The sequence below is a fragment of the Blennius ocellaris genome, assembly GCF_963422515.1.
Source record: "Blennius ocellaris genome assembly, chromosome: 8".
Lineage (NCBI taxonomy): Eukaryota > Metazoa > Chordata > Actinopteri > Blenniiformes > Blenniidae > Blennius > Blennius ocellaris.
Window position 1 is genome coordinate 9,651,138 of NC_137657.1, and position 22,731 is coordinate 9,673,868.

Below are 22,731 nucleotides of genomic sequence, written 5' to 3' on the forward strand. Positions count from 1 at the left end.
TCAACATAACAACATTTATGTAAAAATTACTTTGGCAAGAAACAGTTTTACAGCTATTAAACCTTATCAGAGAAAAGAAAGCTCAGAGTGTTCTTTCATAAGTACGTAGACACTGATCTGCTATAAATTCAACTTTTTAAAGGTTTATGAGATTTGACTCCAGTAAAATTCAGTTTATTAGTGTCCGGGCACTGAAAGTCCCAGAGGACCCTATTGAAACTCCAGGGTTTATTATTATTATCCTCCTGACAAAACAAATGTGTTTTTGAGGGGCTTAAACGTGCTTGAAAAGTTGCGAAACTTTGCACTCAGATCAGACGCTGCTCTTAATGTGATAATTAGGGGGAAATTACACATGTGAATGGCACAATGGCTCAACAGCGCCACCTGCAAAATAAAAAAAAAATCAGGCCTTGGATCACACCTCAACTACAGCTATAAAATTTGGCACACATATGTAACACAAGACAAAAAAAATGGTCTTACATGTGTCGTGAAAACGTTTTAGGAATGTGACAGATTTTGGCCAATTATGGACCAAATTCCACATTTTCTTACCATTGGAATGACAACATTATTGTTTTGTACAAGTGAAAAAAAAATAAAAAAAATTTCTTTAAAAAACTGGAATCAGTTAAACATTAATTATTTGTACAGGAAATTAATCACATATCTTCTACACTTTATTCAGCATAAGGTTGTGAGTTGCTGGAGCCGATCGCAGTAAAGCACAGATCATAAATCAGACTACATAGTGACCTGAAATAAGATCATATTCAGATGGAAAGCTCATTCAACTGAAATAGTAAAGGCTTCAATGTAACCTGACCTACTGGAGATGTAACGTAATGGAAATGCAAATGAAGGAGTTTAGCAGAAAGCCACATGACATAATCAAAAAGAGGTAAATGTAATTTCATTTGTTTGTTGTGTCTTCTGCCATTGCATATCATAACAGCACAGATTCCATAGGTGAAATGCATAAATGTGAGATGGACAGCTGTTGTAAACACTGAAATGTACCCTCCTTTGTCTCATCCCAGGCCGTTGGATTGTTTATGTGCACAGCTGACCACACCCAAACAAGGCCATGCAGAGTCTCCTTTAAACTGCGGCTACATGCGTGCGTGTTCACGTGTATTACGGCATCTGTGAACATGTCAAAGCCCATGTGCACATGATTTAGTTCAAATGCTTTTCTCGAAGTTTGTTTTCCATCTGCGTATAAACAGGGCGCACTATAAAGGAGCAGTAATGTCCTGCAAACAATCACAGAATTTGGACTGGAACGGGATCAGCTGTGTCTGAGAGGCTCACTGCGGGGCGATGTTGGTGGTTTAAATACCTTTGAGTGTCAGCCTGCAGCTGAAGTACCTACGTATAGATCCCAACCTGCTGAGCCGACCACCACACAACCCGAGCTACACATGGCAGCTCCGCCCCTCTCACAGCACTAACCCTCTGTCCCTGCCGAGATGAGCCCCGCTTCCCATCTGCTGAGCGTCAGGTGCATGCACAGCGTGGCCGGCCTATGTGTGGGAACTATGTGTGTCGAAGAAGCGAGTTAAAATTGGGAGACTGGAGTGTATAAAGTTGCTTGACTCACCCGCGTAAATCCAGTTGAGCTACGGCAACGATGGAGAGATTCAAGCTGACCAGGTTGCTGTCGGGGTTATCTTTGTTGGAGCTGTGGAAACACACACAAAGGATTTGAAAATGAGGTATAAAATCGCCACAATATATGTTTACACAGTTTATGTCCAAAACATTTAAAACAAGGTTACGATGCAGCGTGAGGGGAGGAAAAAAAAAAAAGAAAGACATGAAATAAAACTGCCTTTTTTTCCCCCCGTGTTCAGCTGACCAAGAAGAAATCCCCGAGCATTTAACCATCTGTATCTACTGGTGTATCAGAATTAATGCATTGAAGCAAACAGTGGGTTTGTTGTGTGGAACTTGTCTTCTGTCTGCAGTTCCTCTGGGCTATCTGTCATCTTCTGTCTCTGTGGTTAGTTTCATCAAACCCCAAACAGTGACGGGACCAGGACAGACACAGGACTTATTTACTTGGATCAGATGAAAGACAAACAGCTCTTTGTCCGTATGTGTGTGTGAGAGAGAAATGGGTTGGAGGGTATGCGTGAGTGTCGGTGGGCGTGTCACCTGTGGATCTGCAGCTCAAAGCTGATTTTGGGTCCGGCGTCTTCCAGCCTCTGAACCGAAAACCTCAAACCAACAGACAGCTGTGCGGGAGTGAGGAGCAAACGTAAGAAGAGAGGCAATGTAGTGAAGACATGACAGGAAAAAGGAGAACACACACATGAAAAAAAAAAAAAAAGAGGTTGAGAGGAAAGATAGCCAGAAATAACATGCATCTGGACATCAAAAGCCTCATGACGTCTGAAGTGTCCAGTAACAGACGGTAAAATCCCTGTTGGAAACATCCTTCCCGGTTTCTTCATCGGAGGAATATGTGAGTCTGTGTGTGTGTGTGTGTGTGTGTGTGTGTGTGTGTGTACACACGCTGATAATGGCAAAGTATTTTAAATCTTGAGAAAATCCAGACAACAGACACACACTTAAAAGCCACAGTTAAGTTTCTTGTCTCTCCTCGGTTTAAATCCCCTGTCCACCAGGCTAACGCAAAACACGTGGAGGATTTGATTCATCATCAACTGGGTGCGACAATGTGTGTGTGTGTGTGTGTGTGTGTGTGTGTGATATTCTCAGAACATCAGGTTAGCCACATGATCCAGAAAGGGAAATGACAGCTTGCAGACTTGCTCTAACACCTCAAGAGACGGGCCAGAGTCTGTGTGTGTGTGTGTGTGTGTGTGTGTGTGTGTGTGTGTGTGTGTGTGTGTGTGTGTGTGTGTGTGTGTGTGTGTGTGTGTGTGTGTGTGCGTGTGTGTGTGTGTGAGTGTGTGTGTGTGTGTGTGTGTGTGTGTGTGATGGGGTGAATATGTTGCGCTGAACTATAAAGTCTCGTTGTCTTTATGGGACACATTAGAGTGGCTCTAGGACATGAAGCAGGCTCGGGAGATCTAAAGAGACAGACACTGAGTAAGTATGAGAAACTCAGGCCAGAGTCGTCCTTATCAGCTCCCTGTCACTGATAAACGTAGGAGGAGGAGCGCTGTTCGAGGTATGGTGGTCAAACAAGGATTTACAGCACCTGATAGCCAGCCTGAATGTATATTGGTTATTGTGGTGGAGAAAATGAATCCAATATCTATGAAAACATTCCAAGAGAACTGTTTTCATATTCTCTGGGTTGCCCCTGTGCTGCATGTGTATTCAAGAGAATCGTCATTGGTCCACAGATTCTGAATGAATATTTTTGCTCAAGTGTTCGTGTATTGCCTTCTTGGCAGCCACAAAGCTTTGTCACAGTGTGTATAGCCACGATTTAGTAAAACAACCATCTTTTGGAACAACAGTGACAGAAGTGGGTTTATATTGCTGAAGCGGCGGTTTCGGAGGTTTTCATTGTTATACTTTCGGTCAGCTTTACAAGGCTGGTACGAACTGGAACGAACAAATCTGCCGCCAAACACTGTTGCAAAGCCGACAACAGAATTAAGCCACAAATTCTAAGCAGACATCTGCAGGTCTTACAGTTCACAAAGGGCATGTCTTGTACCAAAGCTTGGGGTAGCCATCAGGAGGGAGGGACAATGTCTCTACATCAAGACAATGATTTACATTTCGATAATGCTCAATTAGTACAGAGGTGCCAAGAAAACGTCCTCCCTGTACAGCCATGCTTTTATATTATTTATCCTATACTTTACTCCTGCCTTCTAAATGTTGCAGCAGACTTGTGACACCAGGCATCAAAGTCACTTAAATCATATTTCCTCAAAAATGGAATACTTAGATTTTAAATATTTGAGTTTTGTTAAAAGTCAAAAAGGAACTTAACAGCTTATGTGACGCAAATATTGCAGCCAGTGAGTGAGAAAATGATTACAATGTTTTTATTTGCCGAGAACAAGTACATTAAGATTCATCCACACGAATAACGGCTTGCATCTGGCCAAAGTCTAAAGAGCAACATGCATGCGAAACCTTGGCATTGAGTGGTTTAATAAGCTCAGTTACTAAAGTTAATCCAAAAAAGTGAAACAGATGTAGTCAAATGAGCACAAATACTGCAGTCTGCTTTCCTTCAGGCATTAACCACCTACTTGGAGGACTCTGCTCAGCGAGACGCTGCATCTCTTTGTCATGTGGCACAAGGGCCTGAACTCAAGCGATGAGAAGTATTTAGCTGCTCCATAGAGGCACAGTCTGCATGGGGTACATGGAAGTATGTTCTGCATAAGCTCATGGATTCCTGAACGTCCAACGGGGCGAGGAGAGAGTTAAATATGGGAAACATCTGGACGGCCGAGAGGGGGGGGGGGGGTTTGCACGCACAGACACCGACTCACACGTGCACGCGTAACGCCATCCTGCCCCCCACCAGTGAAACCTGACCACATAATTGATTTATCAGAATGCTGTGTGTCACCAGCCAGAGCACCACCACCACCACCACCACACCACTGGCCTTGACACCTCCTGGAACGGCGCTTTCACACGTGTGACGGGCTTTGCAGCAGGGATGTTCTAAACCAGCATGGTGGGATTTTCATGTAGAAAGGGACCACTCTTCACTCTGCAAAGCCCCGGCTTCCTTTACATGTCACCAAAGAGCTAAGTGGATCATTATCGCTCGACTGTGCACGACGGCCATGGGAGTCAGAATGTGAGGAACCGGAGGTCAGGGTGTTCAGCGGTAATCAGTGGTGAATAAAACCCGAGGAGTCACATGGATTGCTGAGGGCTGTTTTATATTAAAGTGTGTGCAAGCTCTCACCTCTGTGTCAGCCACCATTGGATTCCCGAGGTCACACACCACCATCCTGGAGTCATTGATCATCTTGTACTCGCAGTTTAACTCAGACAGTGTCTGGAGGAGGACGGGTCCAAAAAGCAAAAAAAAAAAAAAAAGAAGAAGAAGAAGAATGGGACAAGAACATTGAGTGAGGGTAAGTGAATGAAAGTGACAAATAGGGAGCAGTGAGAGTCAAGTGGTGAAAGAAAAGAACCACAGAGGGAAGCAGAAGACCGTCAGAGAGAGGGGAAGGAGCGAGAGGGAGTTAAAAAAAAAAAAGACAAGGAAACAGGGGAGTGGGGGGAGGAGAGGAGAGGAAGGGTGATGAATGCACTGACAGTAACAATGTCATCAATCAAGTGGGCCCATTACACACTCATTAGCGCACACACATGTGCAAAAAACACACACATTCGCACACACAAGCGTTGACCCCATCCATTTCCGTGGTCACTAATGCAGCGAGTAAATCATAAAAGGGGCATTTGGGCCGCTGCCAGCGAAGCCCTGCTGATAGCCTTTACTTAATCACGTCAAACAAACACACTCCACAAAAGACACAACCGGATGTGGCGTTTTACTGTAACCTCGGCTTCAAATAGCTCACTTCCTCGCTTCATACTTGACCTCACTCATGACGAGGCCACTGTCTCAGTCTCCGCCCCGCCGGCCCTCAACATCAAACAGCATAATTGACGTCAGGCAGAGTGTGCGGCGTGTGTCGCCGTGAGCCTATCGTGCGTCTTGTTGTGTGCGCTTACCTCCACTCTGCGCTGCACGCCGATGTAGTCGGCCTCCGGAGGAATGAGCGTGTAAAGTTCTGTCTCGTAGGCTCCCTCTCCTCGGTTCACCGCAGTGATGGTCAACATGACCAGATTGTCGTCTCCAATTACGATCTCGGCACGGTCCCTGTGGTTTTTTTTGTGTGTTTCGTTGGGGAAAAACAACAGTGCACAAGAAAAGGTTTTCAGTCATCTATAGGTCACAGAAAATTAAGCACTTTGCCGAAAAACCCCAAATCCTGCCCTATGGCATCTATTTTGTCAAATTAAGTTCAGTATTTCAAGGTTGGACTTCATGAGCAATATACTCAGCTGCAAGGAATGTGTTCCCTACGACCTCAACGCTAACCCCAATACTGTGTGTGTGTGTGTGTGTGTGTGTGTGTGTGTGTGTGTGTGTGTGTGTGTGTGTGTGTGTGTGTGTGTCAATGCATAGAGGGTGACAGGATGTTTGTGTAACGCTGCCATGGAGATACCGTACAGCTGGAAACACTATAGTGTGTAGGGTAATTCAACTACACATATGCACACAAACAGCCCCCCTCACACACTCACGCACACACCAATGGTAGATGGGGACTATGATGTGAGTATGTTCAGTGTAAACCTTGCTCATTGTGTGAGGGAGAACAGGCATACTTCCCTGGGTTTTTCGTTTTTTTTTCTTTTTTTTTTCTTCAGTGTGTGGATGTGTGGACATATTTGGCTGAAGTGCTGAGAGTTTACAAGCGGAGGTCGGAGGCCACAGCCGTCTGAGACTTACAAGCTGGCGGAGAGCTGGAGGTCAGGGATGCAGATATTGTCGTCACCGCAGTCCAGGAGTATGTAGGCCTGGGAAGAAAAGAAAGGTACACTAGATGTCATCATGGCACCAAAAATAGAGGATCGAGTAACCCGACGCGCTGAATGCAGGTGTACAGACGCACACAGGCACTGTGAAGGTTTGATTAAAAGTCAACACGGCAAAAACTTCTGAGTATTTATTTGAACACCTTCTTTGAGTGAGAGAGCAATCACTTGACTGTGTATTTTTCCATCGGTGTGCTTGTTTGACAAATAAAAGCCAAGTCTGAAGTTGGTCCAATGCAGGAAATTTCTATAGGCTACTATTATCATTTATATCTTATATAATAGGTTGAAAGTTAACCTCATTTTCGTACACAGGGTGGAAAACAGGCAAAGTGGAGCTTGATATCAAGTGAAGCAGATGTTTTTTTCTATTCCTGAGTAAGCCTTTTCAAAGCCAAGGTAAGCATTTTCATCAAAGAATGCCTGAATAAAATATACGATCAGGTTCTTGGGAGGGTCTCAAACTTGGCAGAATGCGCTCAGAGTTGGGCTTCATCAAATCACGTTGATTTATACAACACAGTGTCACAAACCACAAATGTGTTCCAGGGAGTTTTGCTATTTATGCGTCTCATGACACCACTGCTTTGGATGAGAATAGATACGATCTCCCTGAAAAGATGCTTTATATTCGGGGTGATGTGGAATCTGTCGAAGTCCTCCTGCAGCTAAGGCTTGTGTACTGACCTGCTCTTGAAGGAAGGTGCTGCTGTAGTGGTTGAGTACAGGCGGGAGGCTTTGGTCCCGGTGAGGTGGAGCCATACTGTAGTTCAGAGCCAGAGAGATGGGGGTCAATTTGTCCCTGAACTCATCATCCTCCTTTAGAGAAGAAACACAAACCAAGGACAATGAGCCATCAGCTTTGAACCATAAGTTGTAGAGTTTGCACAGCTAATTCCAACATTTAAGCAAATTAGTGCTTTTGTGTGTGAGCAGTAGAGGCCTGGAGGTTAGAGAAGTGGACTTGGGATCAGTGGTTTCAATCCTCTGCATGGCTCCCAGAGCATGACCCCCTGACCCCCCCAGCCCACGTTCTCCCAGCATGTCTTTGAGGTCAGCCATGAATAGGATGAGTTAAATGCACAGAAGAAATTCCCCCAAGGGGATCAATGAAGTCTGCTTTGTCTCTGATGTATGTGTCTCGTGTGATTGGCTCACCCGTAGATAAATGGTGTAGCTCAGGCAGGCATGTGGGTGGTTGTGACCAAGCCTGAGGAGCCCCGTGCGCTGGGGCTGCTGGGTATCCAAGAAGAGGACTCTCTTCACTCCACCCCTGGTGCCTTTCAACCAATCCAGCTGCAGCTCGGCTCTCAGGTCTGGACGGAGGAAGATAGCGAGGGAGAGAATGGAGAGTATTAATGAACAGGTGGAGGAGTCAGCAAGTCAGACGACACGAGGTCTAACGTGTTGTGTGGGCAACTATCGGCGTTTCACTCCACAGAGACTCGTCAGACGTTGGAAACAACACACGCCTCCGCTGTCTGCGTCTCGTGTGTCCTTTACTTGTCTTTCCTCTCTCGGCGTTTTCACCTCCACTTAAAACTGGAGCAGGAGTTTCTTAGCAGGAAACCCTAATGAGGTGTGCCGCAAAGTTGGCTGTCTTCACTTCTTCCACCTGCACCAACCCCCCCCCCCCAAAACAGCTGCTTACCTACGGAGCTGGGGATCCCCACTCCGCTCACTGCCGCACACACCTCCACCTTCAGGCTTGAAGAAAAAAAGAATATGAGAAAAACGTGATGACAGTTTACAATGTATGATAATAAATTAAAGCCTTCAGATGTCGCCCGTTCCGACACAGACTAGTGGTGTTTCAATACTCATTCAAATGAGCGAAAGCACACTAGAAGTCAAGTGCCTTTCACAGCCGACACTTGGAATGGCTCTGTAATAAACGTAGGTGTCTACTCTTTCATCTATTGCAAATGTGTAAAGCGAGCATTTCCTCGACAATTGCACGGATGCAAAAGAATTGAAAAATGAAGCGTACGAGTAAATAACTGTTCATAAATAAGGCATTTCTTCCTTCCTGTACTCCAGGGGGCGGTGGAAATTACCACGGGCCCCCCCATTAGGTGCAGACATGGGAGACTGGGAATCGTTTCTGCATTTCCTCTATTTATGTGAGTGTTACCCCCATGGGCAAGTGCGCTTTTGTGTGCGTGTGCATGTTTGTTATCGCGCCTCTCATCAAGAGCAGGAAAGTGACTCACACAGAGGAGCCTGCGCTAATGCTAAAGTTAATGCCAACTAATCATGGGAAGCTTACGGACAAACTGCTCATCTACACTGAAGACATATGAGGCATGAAGTAAATGACTCCGTGTGTTTACGGTTTGTTTGGTTTAGGTTCACGAAACCCCAACAACCAAAGTGCAGCTGTTGACTACACTTGTACGTTTGTTAATGATTAGAATCCCCATTAGACGACACAGTAATGATGAGCTCGTTTGGCCTCCTTCAACATTTATGCGGCGCAGATGTGAGTTCATGTGTGTTTCTGTTTCTGATGCAAAAATTGCTCCCTTAAGAGATTTTGACCTCTCCAGGTGGTTTGCATGGTTGTTTAATACGAGCTGCATATAAGCCTGTGAGTGTTTCATGGTTTTGGGAGGAGTGTGCATAAGTGTGACTTTAATAAGCACCGTGTGGCAAACGTATGCGGCCCTCCCAGTTTGCTGCTCTGATTCTGGGTTAGCGATTCCTGCATGTCATTTCCACCAATTTCCCACCCTGCACCCTATAGACAGAACTCAAATATCCCCTTCCTACATAACCACAGGTTCCCTGACTATACAAGAAGAATCACGGTCAAACGAAGAAAAGGTGGCACAGCTGAGAAACTGCAGAATCACTTTGTTTCCTTCTGTGGCTTCTGCTGTTTTCACAAGGGCCAGCGTTTCACTTTGCCATGATCTGGAGTGTTCGGCTCACATATAATCACTTTCTAGTCCCAATGCGGCCGAACGCAACACACAATGGACCGACGCACTTCTTAACACTAACTGGCTGAGTGTTTTCATTTCCACTGATCTTTCATCGTCAGACAAAGTCACACTGTGAAATACTCCCCACAACAACAAAAGGGCGAAACATTAGATTTTCAAAAAAAAATTATCAACACATTCAATCAACAATTTTCCTTTCTCCTCATTTTCAAAACACTATCGACGAGTTCATCCAGCAAATTAATCTGCAGTTTGTGTCCGTGTCATCAAAGCAAATTCACACACCTTTCAGAGTTTCAGCTTTTAATGGTCACAAAATGGTACGGAGGGAAACAGCTCATCAAGTCATTAATTTCTTATCACGATGAGAGACCTCAATAACTCAATGATTGTTATTTTTTCTTTCTTTCTCTCTCTTTCTTATTGCTAGCTATTTTCCAACTCTGAAAAGCAAATAATACCAAACATTTTGTTGTCAATATAAAGTGAAATGGCACAGATAGGGACATAAATGAAGAGCAGACGCTCATTCACACTAATAGTCAATTTACAATCACCAGTTAGGCTCAAACGCAAGAGGTGGACATTCAAACTCTACGCAGGAAAGCCACCAAGGCCAAAAATCAAGCAGAGATATTCTTACTTACTGTAAATGAGAGTACATAAAAAAAAACTGCAATATAACTGGCAATAAAAATTCAACTCATGTTTATGTTGAGAAAGTACATAGGTATAATTCTTTTCGTTCAGAAAACAAAGTGGAGCCTGGGAAACTGACCCCCCCTTTTTCTTTTTCTTTTGATCAGAGGGAATAATCTTTTAGCCAGCGGGTTCGAAGGATCTGTGAGAATAGTGGAAACTCACTCAGAACAACAGTCAGTGTTGTTCAATCACCTTCAGGGCCAGAGACCACCGGGTAATTATTTTTCAGGAAATCATGTGCTTCGCTGTGCGGCTCAGATATAACGGTGGTACGTGAAGCACAAACCTGGGCTCCCACATGCTTTTCTCCGGCTCCTCCAAACGTTCAAACCCTTCACCCGTCTGAAACCAAACAGCCTCAGACGTCCCCCAACTTTACTGCTGCTGTGAACTCCCTGTGTGAGTGGAAGCCATATCTAATTCCACGGCTCGGACCACAGTTTTTATGGCGGTTTATTTAAATACGCTGAGTTTTGTTTTGACAAAATTCCACAGTTTAGTGCTCGCCGTCTGTCCGACTCAAACCCCATTCCCCTTTTTTCACCCGCTGCCAGTACTCACACCACACACCACCACTCAGACCCCAACGTGGCAACTGGCCGAGCCCACGTCTCGTCCAAGAAAAGTCCCGCAGCGGCTCTCCAGCCCGAGAAACTCACGACCAACAGTCGACTGTGGTGAAGCAGCGGGAGCCTCGAGGACGGTTCTCCTCAACTAAACTCACCCCCAGACTGTTCAAAGCCATCCTGCCACCCACAGGAACAAAAATATAATCAAAACAGAATTATGCAGCTTCAAATTAATTGCACAGTCTCATAAATCTGAATTTCCAGGGGTTTAGCGAGCAGGCTTTTTCAATGTACCGATACATTAGTGCATTCGAGCCTCAGACAAACAGACTTTGGCCGACGGCAGAAATTTAGAGCATGGGGTGGAATATTTGTCACATCTGTCAGAGTGAGTGTGATTTGTGAAAGTGTATACTTTATACTGCATACCATTTCGTGATACAGTATAAGCAATGCAACGTCTGTTACAGGTCTGAGGTCCAGGGCAGCGTGGGCCTCATTAGGGACTTGTTTGTTTAAGACTTTGATCCTACACGCGTATTCAATTACAGGAGGTAACTGTAACTTACTGCAGTCTTTATCCTAAAACACCTCCAATTAACGGGACCTGTTTGTATTAACAAACTGAGGTTCAACATTAGTGATTAGATTTTTTTTTTTTATAACAGTCACAGCTGCTAAACCAGAACCAAACAAAGGTGTTGTCAAGTTGTGCAGGTGTGTAATTTTAATCAGCAAAGCCGTTTTTTTCTCTCAAAAGCGACGCTTTTAAAATAACACCATTAGAGTATATGGGCTCACGCAGAGCAATGCACTCCGGCACCATGCTGTTTTACCATTTCGCATCGTGTTTTACCTCAGGTGTTATCAACAAAGCCAGCGCAGAGCTTTTTTTAATTTATTATTTTTTCATGAAGGCTGAAATGCAACGCTAACCACTTCACATTCACAATTGCTGAGATGTCGCCACAGTGTGACTTAGTCTCATCACGGAAATCAGGTCCCTTTATTTGGATGTAAATACTGGAAAATAACAACTTGAAGAACTACTGACATCAATCAGAAGCAGCAACAAAACAGCCGAGATAAACTCAAAATATCCAGACAGAAGCGGACAGCATTTTCTAAAGGTATTAGAATTTGACCATAGTGGTCAGTGAAGGTTACTGAGGCTTGGCATAAAGGTATGAATATGTTGGAACACAATATGAAAAAAATTACGACATGTTTAGCCACATTTGACCACTGTCCATCTGGATAGTGTCCCAAAAACAAAATGACCTATAATCACATTTGGAAAAGTTTCTGTGGAAAACCTAGACCAGGGATCTGCAGCCTCATGTGGCTGCTCTGTATCCATTCTGTAGTGAAAATGCTAAAATTAAAAAAAAGTAAAATTAAAAGAAAAGAAAAAAAAAATCTTTAAAAATAAACAAAAAAACTGCTTAAAAAAAGAGCCAAAATATTCAGACCCCTGATGTGGTCTGATGAGGAGACATAGCATCCGTCCTGTGTGGATGGCGCAGCTGAAAGCTTTCTGTCTTGGACAACCAACCAAAAGTCTTTTGACTCTCATCAAAATCCTCTCGATGAGGTGTTGACAACCAACACAGAGTCAAACGCTTCTAAATAAATCTAGGGTCTTGTTTTAAATAAGCCTCACCAAATAAAACGGTGTTGGAATGGAGGGAGCTGAAATGAGGAGAAATTGTCCCCCACTTTATTACTTTCAAACTAAAAACTGAACCTTGTTGAAGATAGTTAGAGAAAAACACAAGCAGTCTGTTTCTGAACTGCAACTAATCACAGTTGTTGACACAGCAAACACAGCTTGACTGCTCAAAACTGTCACTTTTCCATTTTATCTAGACTTAGAATTTGGTGCTGATGGATGCTATTGTTCTACAAACGGAAGTGGCACATCGACACGTGGCTGAAGACTTTGAAGAATGTGGTAAAGAGTGCGAGAAACAGCTTGGAAAGCAAAACAAAAATGACAAATTGTGGGAGAGAGAGATAGAGAGAGTTTGCTTTTTTATATATGGAGTAGTGATCCAAAGTCTGCATCTGGTTCATTAATCGTAGTGTTGAACTTTATATCAGAATGTTTCGTTTAGTTTGTTTAAACTTGGAAGAAAAGAGCAGCTCTGAAGCGTTGTCAATCCAGTTAAGATGTGTGCGTAGATAAGAGTTTCCAAAACTGAAATCTTTAAAAAAAAAAAAAAAAGAAGGAAGATATCAAATGTAGAAACAGTTTATCAGATGTTCTGTAATTTGAGGAAACAATGTCCGGGCCACAAATGAGCCACATATTATTTAGATTTTAAAACACATATGTAAACTTGGGATGGGCCCAAGAAGAGAGTCATAGGTTTTATTATACATGATTCACAGCCTGGGGATGTCTGATATGTACATTACTGAGGTGAATGTGAACAGATGTTTTATTTTATTTTACCAGGTCACCATGATGTCGGTCTGAGGCAGGTGACACTGGCGGTCATCTGGATTCAGGATTCTGGGATTGAGGGTCATCGCAGCTTCCACGGACACCACAGCTTGAGACCTGCACACACACACACACACACACACACACACACACACACACACACACACACACACACACACACACACACACACACACACACACACACACACACACACACACACACACACACACACACACACACACGCACAGATAAGATAACGCCATTGGAGATATGTGGGGCAAAAATATAATGAGACTAATTGCTTTGTGAATTACCTGTATACTGACACCTCGCCTGTGCCGAACGCTCCCACAATCAAATCTGGAGGGTAAAAGAAAGAGAGAGAGAGAGATAGAGAGAGAGAGAGAGAGAGAGAGAGAGAGAGAGTGAGAGAGTGAGAGAGAGAGACGGGAAGTAAAGAGCTTCAAAGAATGCCACAGATGGGACTGATTTCAAGGTCTCCAGCAATCTTCATCAAGCGCAGACTTCTCACGTCTAATACAGGCACAAACACACACACACACACACACACACACACACACACACACACACACACACACACACACACACACACACACACACACACACACACACACACACACACACACACACACACACACACACACACACACACACACACACACACATAAACAGACACACTCACACTCACACACATACAGTCCCACACAAGCTTTCTAATATTACCTTGTTTTTCCTTTCGCATAGAACCCATACAGATTTGATTTGAGAATCGAACATGTCTTAATGTGTGTGTCCATAAACACATATTAGCCATATACATATATTATGGCTAGTGTGTGTACTCGAACGTGTCCATGCTGCATGAACATGTGTGTGTGTGTGTCTGTGTGTGTGTACGCTGGAGACAGGGACCCCACGCCACATTCCTGTGCCATTGTAAAGTTCACGTCGCTCCAATCGTGTTTTGCTGAACATTTCCCATCAGCCTCAACAGCAACGACTCGGACGTGTAAGCAGCACCAGATTCCATCTATATGTGATTTTTATTTTATTTGCTTTCATGGCTTTTTGTGACGAACACACATTTTTAATTGGCTCTTATGGTTTAAAATATAGCTGGAATTTAATGGATGCGGTCAGGGGACACATACCAATGCTACACACGCACGCACGCACGCACGCACGCACGCACGCACACACACACACACAAACATGCTGATTAAAACAATGTGAAACTGAAGAGAAGCTCTTAATGGATACAAGTCTCCACTTCCAGATGCTGGAGAAACTTTTGGGAGTTTTGTGATCTGAGACAGACAAAATAACCTAATTCTGCTCAGTGACTCAACTTGTGTTAGTACGCGTAGGTCTTTTTTTCTCTGAAAAATGACCAAATTATAATTGTCTCTATTTCAAACACGAGTTGCGTGACGCGACCAAAAAGTTTTTTACATATTCAAGAGTTCATAAGGTCTCTGATGAGAACAAACAGTGATCATCATCTGAGCTATCTGCTAAAGGAGAATGGATTAAGTGGAAGTGTACTCTTGTCGACTTGTCTTGTCATTAGCGCTGCCTCCCCTCTCCTGTGTATTTAAGAAGAAAGGGACTAATTGAATCTGAGAGCGGCACATCTGTTTCTGCCTTCGGCTGCAGTCACCAAGTCCCCCTGAAACCACAACATTAAACATTTAAGCCTCGTCCCTTCTCCCCCTGGGGGTGAGTTATGTCACTGAGTGAATATGCTGCTGTGTGCCTGCAAGGGCTTTGTATAGAAAATCTCAGAATGAAAAAAAGGTCCTGGAGATGTGAGAAAGGGTAAAAAGAAAAAAAAAAAAATCAAGCACAGGAATGAAATAAGGGCAGAGGATCATGCACTTGGTCTTTAAACCACAATCTGTGAAAGCCATTAGACGCAAGGTGTGTTTTCAGCAGCTAGAGTGTGTGTGCTTAGAGGGAGCACCTCCTCAGTCCAAATTCCTGCGTCCATCCCACCGTTAGGGATTATGTAACAAAAAAATCCCCCACAACTCCACTACTGCAATAAGTAGATAAAAAGTGTTTAATTTAGTGGTTTGTCTGTGCTCCCGATCATAAAACTCATGCTTGCAGGAAGAAGAGACGACTGTGAATAAGCCACCTTGAGGTTAAGTGTGTGTTCGAGTGTAAGTGTGGCTCGCAGCCGCATCAAGGCCTAAATCAAATAACAGCCCACTTTCCTCTTCATGTCAATCCCATTTCCTCGTGCACACGAGGAAAAGCTCTGCTGGCACTGCCGGTTGCTGCGATCGCTTTGTGTGTGTGTGTGTGTGTGTGTGTGTGTGTGTGTGTGTGTGTGTGTGTGTGTGTGTGTGTGTGTGTGTGTGTGTGTGTGCGTGTGTGTGTGTGTGTGTGTGTACTCGAACACGCCGATCCATAGCCACTCTCCAGCGTTCATACACTCCTCTCTTTGATAACAATTCTCCGTGCAGGTATGGATTTTGGTAACCGAGCTGCTTTTGCTGACGGTGGCTGTGAAAACACAACCTCCATCCAGAGTTTAGACAGACTGTCAAGCTGTCACTGGCTGTCTGCCCCGACTGCCTGTTTAGCTGCAGGGGGACTGGCCCTGTTGATGAGGTGGCAAAGGTCAATGGCACTCAGTGGGAAAAAAAAAGAGGTAGTTTTAGTAAAAAAAAAAAAAAAAAAGATGATCTAAGAATTCTTGGATACTTGTGTGCTTAATAATTTCCCAGCTTTCATACATATTCGAAACTTTCCTCTGTAGAGCAGGGGGAATTAGAGTTTTTTAGAGGAGAAAAAACAAAACATAATTTACCATTGTTTTCTATTAATTTAGCTCAAAGTATAGCCTTTGTATTGTGAAAGTAAGGGGTTGTAATTTGCTGGGAGGCTATGGTGGAGATCTGCCCCCTTTGAGTCAGCAGGAAGTGATGTCGACGTCACTTTCCTTTCTATTTCATCCTTAATCTCTCTTTTATTTAGTTTCCGAAACACATGACATCATTATGTGAGATAAAGTCAATTAAGAGCTAAAAGCGGAGCCTCGTCACCATCTCGCCTTTCCTCCTGCAGGCGGCTAATGACAATAAATGTCAATGAGTACATATGGCAACTGGAGCAAAGCCTCTCAGACGCCTGTGCAGTCGTCTCGTAACGCTGATCAAACATCCACCGCTCCTTTGAACAGTGTGACTTTACTGCCCTGCAAACGACACGCCATGTGTGTGCGTATCACTTCCGGCCACCGGCTCTCTAATGACAGACGACACAAGCGCTGCACTTAGTGTGTGCCACTGTTTATATGGTGTGTGTGTGTGTGTGCGTGCGTGTGTGTGTGTTGGCAGTGAGCTTTGCCACCCGTGAGTTTCTCCTCTACTTCTTCCTCCCAAAGGGCCCACATCAGCGCGAGCCTGAACCTGTAATCCCTGCGTGTGTATTTATTGTATAATGTTTTGTTTTGTTTTGTTCTGCATTCTTTACTGCAAAATGTTTTTAATTATGTGGGTCTGCACAGGTCCGACTGTGACCTGCACCCTGGCACACACTCAACACACACACTCTCTGGATCCTGGCCAGTGAAACTGATCACAAGCCACACATGAGAACCTGTGTGTGTGTGTGTGTGTGTGTGTGTGTGTGTGTGTGTGTGTGTGTGTGTGTGTGTGTGTGTGTGTGTGTGTGTGTGTGTGTGTGTGTGTGTGTGTGTGTTCATTCGACAAACGTCGAATGAAGAAATCTGTGATTACAGCAGAATGAAAAGGAAAAACTGTAATGGGGGCAGAAAAAGAATGAAACTAAACAAATTTCTCATTTCATGTCCAATCTGTGGAAGTTTGAAGCCAAATAAATTCTGAGAGCAGATCGGCTCTAAATCAGGGAGAAAATGGGGCAGTAAAACATTGGTTTTTACAGACCTGCTTTGTTTAGGTGGACTATGCACACAAGTATATAAATAACTTGAAAGGTATTCTCCTTTGTTTGTTTTATTTCGCTAGTAGAGATTTTGTTATATATGAGAAGTCAAATGTGGGAAAGTAAGTAGGTGTTACTTTTGCAAAGAAGACCATTTCGGTATGTAACTTGACTAAAAGCTGCGTTTTCTTGCCAAAGACTCAGCGATGTAGGCAAAGGCTTGAATGTCTGACAGGCCGAACATGCGGATAATATATCATACTTTCTTTCTTCCCTTCAATCTGAACTCTAAGGTCTCCTTCTCAAATACTATAAACCCCTAAAGAATGGATGCGGCAGCAGTTTATGGCACAACTCCTTTTACCCCTTCTGATGACTTTAGCAGAGAGGAGGAGGAGGAGGAAAGCAATATGGGAAAACATGGAGGGATGGTAGCAGAGCAGTGCATGGGGGAACGATGAAATGTGGGGTTCAGTGATGGAGAAGGGAGCCCGTAATGAGAGGGGCTGGAAGTGAATAAGTGGAGGAATGCAAGTCGGGGGAAAGAATTTTGATTGTAACATGGTGAGCGGAGAATAGACGAGCTGAGCCGGGTATTTACCAGGATACTGATTGCTGTCCAGATCTTGGCCTCCTCTCAGAGTGAATCCAAAACCGGGCAGGCTGCCACTGGGGGTCGAGGCTGCTTTCAGCTCCTGGCTCAGCTTCAGACCTTGTGTCGATACGTATCTGTTGCCATTAAAGATCAATACTCTCCCTCCACGCTCCTCGCCGCCAAACGGACAGCCAACCGCCACGTCTGAGGGATGACACACACACACACACACACACACACACACACACACACACACACACACACACACACACACACACACACACACACACACACACACACACACACACACACACACACACACACACACACACACACACACACACACACACGTATGGTTAAGGCATTAACGGGGTTAAGGCCCCGCTGAGACAGGAGCAAAGGAAAACATACAGGTAGAAAGGAAAGGAAAGAGAGAGACGGAAAAGAGCTTGACCTCTTTATACCGTGGGACCATGCCAGCATGGCCACTCATTCAGTTTGTTTAACCCTTTATCAGGCAAGTCATTATCACATTTCACCCATCTCCTTTTAAAATAAACATGGTAATATATTGATAATCACAAAAATTCATAATTTTATAATTGTTCTATACTTTGTGAAAGAAATTGCTCATTAGAGTCTATATATCTACATAATTCAGGTAATTTAGTGACTAGAAAGCATTTGTTATACCTCCATTTCTGACTTTTCTTATCTGACTGCAATGTAGTTGTTACTTTTCGTTCAATGTTTCTGCTCTGCATGGGGAACATTTGTGTAAACAACAAGAAGAAACCAGCGGTGACAGAGGGAACAGGGTGAAACAGCTAATGTTACCCCGCTTTAAACTGTTTAAACATATTTGTGGAATAACACGACACCTACACGCCAAAGGACAAATAAATACAGCGCCCCAACAAGTAGGGTACTGTAAGCACCTGCTCTGAGATAAACAGGCGCAGATTCCAAACGTCACGCACATTGAAGTATTTTCCTTTTACCTCTTGATGACCATCTACTGCACTGATCTGCATTAACGTGTGTATCAGTACTGTAACTGTCCAAACACCTCTAGACATCCTGTTCGTCTCCATCCCCCCCTCAGCCTAAACAACTGGTTCCACATGAAGAAGATTGTGGGGTAGAGAGGATAAATGCAACCATGTGTGTACGCAAGTGTATATGTGAGTTCTGTGTGTGTGCGTGAGTGTGTGTGTCTATGTGCATAACTGAATAGCTGCGTAAAATAAAAACAAAAAAACTTCTAACTTGATACTTCATTGAACTTGAAATAATGTGAAAGTCACTTATAGCTGTTGCTCAGAGGTTTCCACACAATTCCGACATGCACAACAAAAAGACAAAGAAACTCTCTTAAGAACACCCACTGTGATTGAGACCAAAACTATAGGAGAGCGTTAGTCAAGAGTCAAAAACAGGCCGACACAGCGTGAGTAATGGTGATGACACACACACACACACCACACAGCAAATTGAGTGAACGAAATGCTAAACTTCTGACAGCTGACACTCAGCAAAAGCCATAAAGAACGAGAGGAAATGGGTACGTTCGGTCCTCAGGAGGAATTTTGGAAATGAAGAGATGATGTCTCTGTTGTGGGAGGAGGAAGAGGCTCAAAGTCATCACTCGGCGAAGTATCTGTCTGTAATTATGTACCGACACAACTCAGGGCTCAGGTACACTCGAACGCAGCGGTTTGGCATTAGTGAAAAGAGGCGGCTCAAAACCCTGATGACAGTGTTTTCATGGTGACTTTGTGCCATAATTCTGCGTAATGAACTCATGCGCAGGCATGAAGGTGATCTCATCAGATTAACCCTCAACAGGCCGACTGGCTCCGTCTCCTCCCCGGACACACGGCTGGTCCTGAGAGGCCGTCAAACACTGACAGACAGCAGATGTGATTTATGTGTCGAAGCAGGAAAAAGCTTCAGTATTGATCCAAAGGCTATTGATCCAAAGGCTATTGATCCAATGGTTAATGGGTTAAAAGGGGTTTGTACACACATGAACACACAACGTCCCAAAATAAATAAAACATAAATCATTGGGATTGATGCCATACACACTCCAGATGTGTGTCCATTCATTCATTTTTAAGGCGGCAGGCTTTAGCTTAGCTGAAGCAGTCGAGCCTCAGGCTGCAGGCTTGTGTGTGTGTGTGTGTGTGTGTGTGTGTGTGTGTGTGTGTGTGTGTGTGTGTGTGTGTGTGTGTGTGTACGCATGTGTGTGTGTGTGTCTTTGTCAAATCAAAGTGAGGATAAAACAAACACATCGAAGTGGAATGAACTCTGGGCAGGAGGACAGAAACTCCCAGATGATTTTATCTCAGGGCACATCTGGCGAGGTAAAAATAACTCCAACATACACACACGCACGCACGCACGCACGCACGCACGCACACACACACACACACACACACACACATACGGCTCAAATCAGACCGTCATAGTAAGAAACACGCAGACAACCTTTCATCGCCACACTTCCCGATTGGCTGAAGAGCTTTAAGTTCTCTCAACCAGCAGCACCTGATAGGATTTCCTCAGTCGCACAGAGACCAAACAGACCAAAAGCCACCGTAACAAAGAAAAACATGGGTCTATTTTGAGGTTTACTTGAAAACATAGGCTCCATATGGACCGACAAGAACAAGAGGAAGAGGCTCTCAGACTGGAACACAATGTATGCCAAAGAATTTTGAACTCTTCCTCTGAGGAAACTGGAATTTAAAATAGAACTAATTCCTAATTGCTTTTAATGATCTTTGCTGGATTACTGAAGGTCTCTCCACGTCCATCCACACATATATTTTCTATAGTGCTTTATTCATCATAGGGTTGTGTCGCACTGGACTACAGCAGAAGTGAAAACACTAAAGAGTCACCAATTAACCTCAAATGCATGTTTTTGGACTGCAGATGTAAACCGGACGAGCAAGAGAATCACAAATTATTTCAACGTTATTTTTAATTTACTGAAATCACTCATCAATAGTGGTCCAAAGTGGAAACCGCATTGAGCCAGACGGCATGGTCATAAATCTCCAAGGCTGCACATGTGATGCACATGATCCCATGCAACTAACTGGACTTAAAGGAGCTGCTAAAGAGTCGGTCTCCATTAAAAGGTTTGTGCTGTTTGGGGTGCGGTAGGAGGACTGAAACATGAATAAACACTGGGGGAAATCATGTGATGGCAAAATGGTAAACGTAATGTGAGCGTACCATTGTATCCGTCCTGGTTGACGTCTCCCAGCGGCGCTATAGCTGTGCCGAATCGTCCGAAGACGTGGGTGCCAGTGAGGGGCACCGGTGGGGAAAAAGAGAGCGGGGCCAGCTGCAGGTAGAGGTAAACCCGTCCCACCTCTCTGGGTTTGGATTCCATCTCTCTCTCCATATAGAGGGGCGCACCGACCAGCACATCGTCCGTTCTATGGAGACATGTTGTTGATCCGGTGATAGAAATTGTTATTTTCAGGAGTATAAAGGATGTATTTTTTTTTTTTACTTACCCATCTCCATTCAAGTCAGTGACAGCCACAGAGTAGCCAAAATAGGAGGCCATCTGTCAGACAGAAAAGGAAAAGCAATTTTAGAATTTAACCAAAACCTAATAGTGTACATGTTTTTCCATCTAAGTTCTTCCTTCTTCCACCCTCTTCTTGACTGAGTTGATTAAGGAATAAATGGAAGAAAATCAATATCAGGTGCAGCTCAGTAGTTTATTAGTAACATCCCAGACAAGTGGGAGGTGTCGATGCTCTCACCTGCTCCCCCGTGAAGTTTTGGATGAAGGTCAGATTGGTGGAGTTGATCATCGCCACCTAAATCAAGAACAAACTCTATCAGACACAACACAGCAGAACTAATAAGGAAGCAGGACTTGTCCTCGCACAACACGGGGAACGAACACGGCCGAGCTGTCTGACAAACAGACACGAGAAGAATGTTGGCGAAAACTCAAGAAACCACAAGAATAAAGCTTGTACTTCACTGAAACTCCTCTTTTCTCACTGACCTCCTGCGCCACCGCCATCTTTGTGCCTTTACCCCCCCCCCCCCCCCGTCTTTCTATCCTTCCCCCAATCCTAACCCCAGTTGCAGGGATAGAGGGAGGGGGGAGGCTGAGAATTCCTTCATAAGACTTAAAATAACAACCACATGGAGATGGCCGGGGGCTACGCGCGCACACACACACACACACACACACACACACACAAACACACACACACACACACACACACACACACACACACACACACACACACACACACACACACACACACACACACACACACACACACACACACACACACACACACACACACACACACACACACACACACAGAGGCAGGAGGATACACGTTGACCCAATCACAGATGTCTCAGTGACTTACCAAACGGGGATAGACTTATGAACATGGACATATGAGGACGTGTAAACACAAATTATTAAATCAAAAGCTTCAGAGTTAACTTCTCTTTGGTCTCAGTAGTCCGACTGGTCATAGAGGAAACCTGCTCGGGCCTGACAGCTTCCCCCAGTGCCAAGTCTTCAACATGGCCAACCTGTGTCTATCATAACACTCCACCCACTGTGAGCTACGACCACCTCCTCTGTATAGGAGGAAGCTTTCACACACCATGTGTGTGTGTGTGTGTGTGTGTGTGTGTGTGTGTGTGTGTAGTGTGGTGAGTTTTGCGGTTACACTGCAGGTTGGAGTTAGGGGTCATGTATGTGTGGAGAAGGGTTAGTGGGGTTAGGTAGGGTCACCACCCTCCACATGCAGCGGAAGGTGAGTGTCATTAGGAAGGATTGACACTGTCAGCCCTGGGTACAAGTTCCCATAAGCAAGCACAAGACAGACATGAATTCATGAATAGATACCCCTCACATACAGTATTTAGGCCTTGTAGACACGTGAGGCTGTGAGTCAATATGCGACGCACGAATTTGGATGAGTTCATACTGTGCATGTGTATCTGCATGTAAG

At 44.3% G+C, this 22,731-nt stretch overlaps 1 protein-coding gene across 1 annotated transcript in view; it reads right to left on the bottom strand.

Moving 5' to 3' along the window:
- The window catches only part of itga8 (integrin, alpha 8), a gene marked incomplete at its 5' end in the record, with an annotated part of 40,602 nt that overhangs the window by 5,562 nt on the left and 12,309 nt on the right, over positions 1-22,731 (bottom strand). The window contains 14 exons of the mRNA XM_080500326.1: positions 1,607-1,687; positions 2,164-2,243; positions 4,865-4,957; positions 5,644-5,791; positions 6,428-6,495; positions 7,201-7,332; positions 7,672-7,829; positions 8,165-8,220; positions 13,191-13,298; positions 13,497-13,542; positions 17,720-17,917; positions 20,963-21,168; positions 21,250-21,302; positions 21,505-21,561. Coding sequence (XP_080356452.1) covers positions 1,607-1,687; positions 2,164-2,243; positions 4,865-4,957; positions 5,644-5,791; positions 6,428-6,495; positions 7,201-7,332; positions 7,672-7,829; positions 8,165-8,220; positions 13,191-13,298; positions 13,497-13,542; positions 17,720-17,917; positions 20,963-21,168; positions 21,250-21,302; positions 21,505-21,561 — 1,484 coding nt within the window. The remainder of the gene's footprint in view (positions 1-1,606; positions 1,688-2,163; positions 2,244-4,864; positions 4,958-5,643; positions 5,792-6,427; positions 6,496-7,200; positions 7,333-7,671; positions 7,830-8,164; positions 8,221-13,190; positions 13,299-13,496; positions 13,543-17,719; positions 17,918-20,962; positions 21,169-21,249; positions 21,303-21,504; positions 21,562-22,731) is intronic.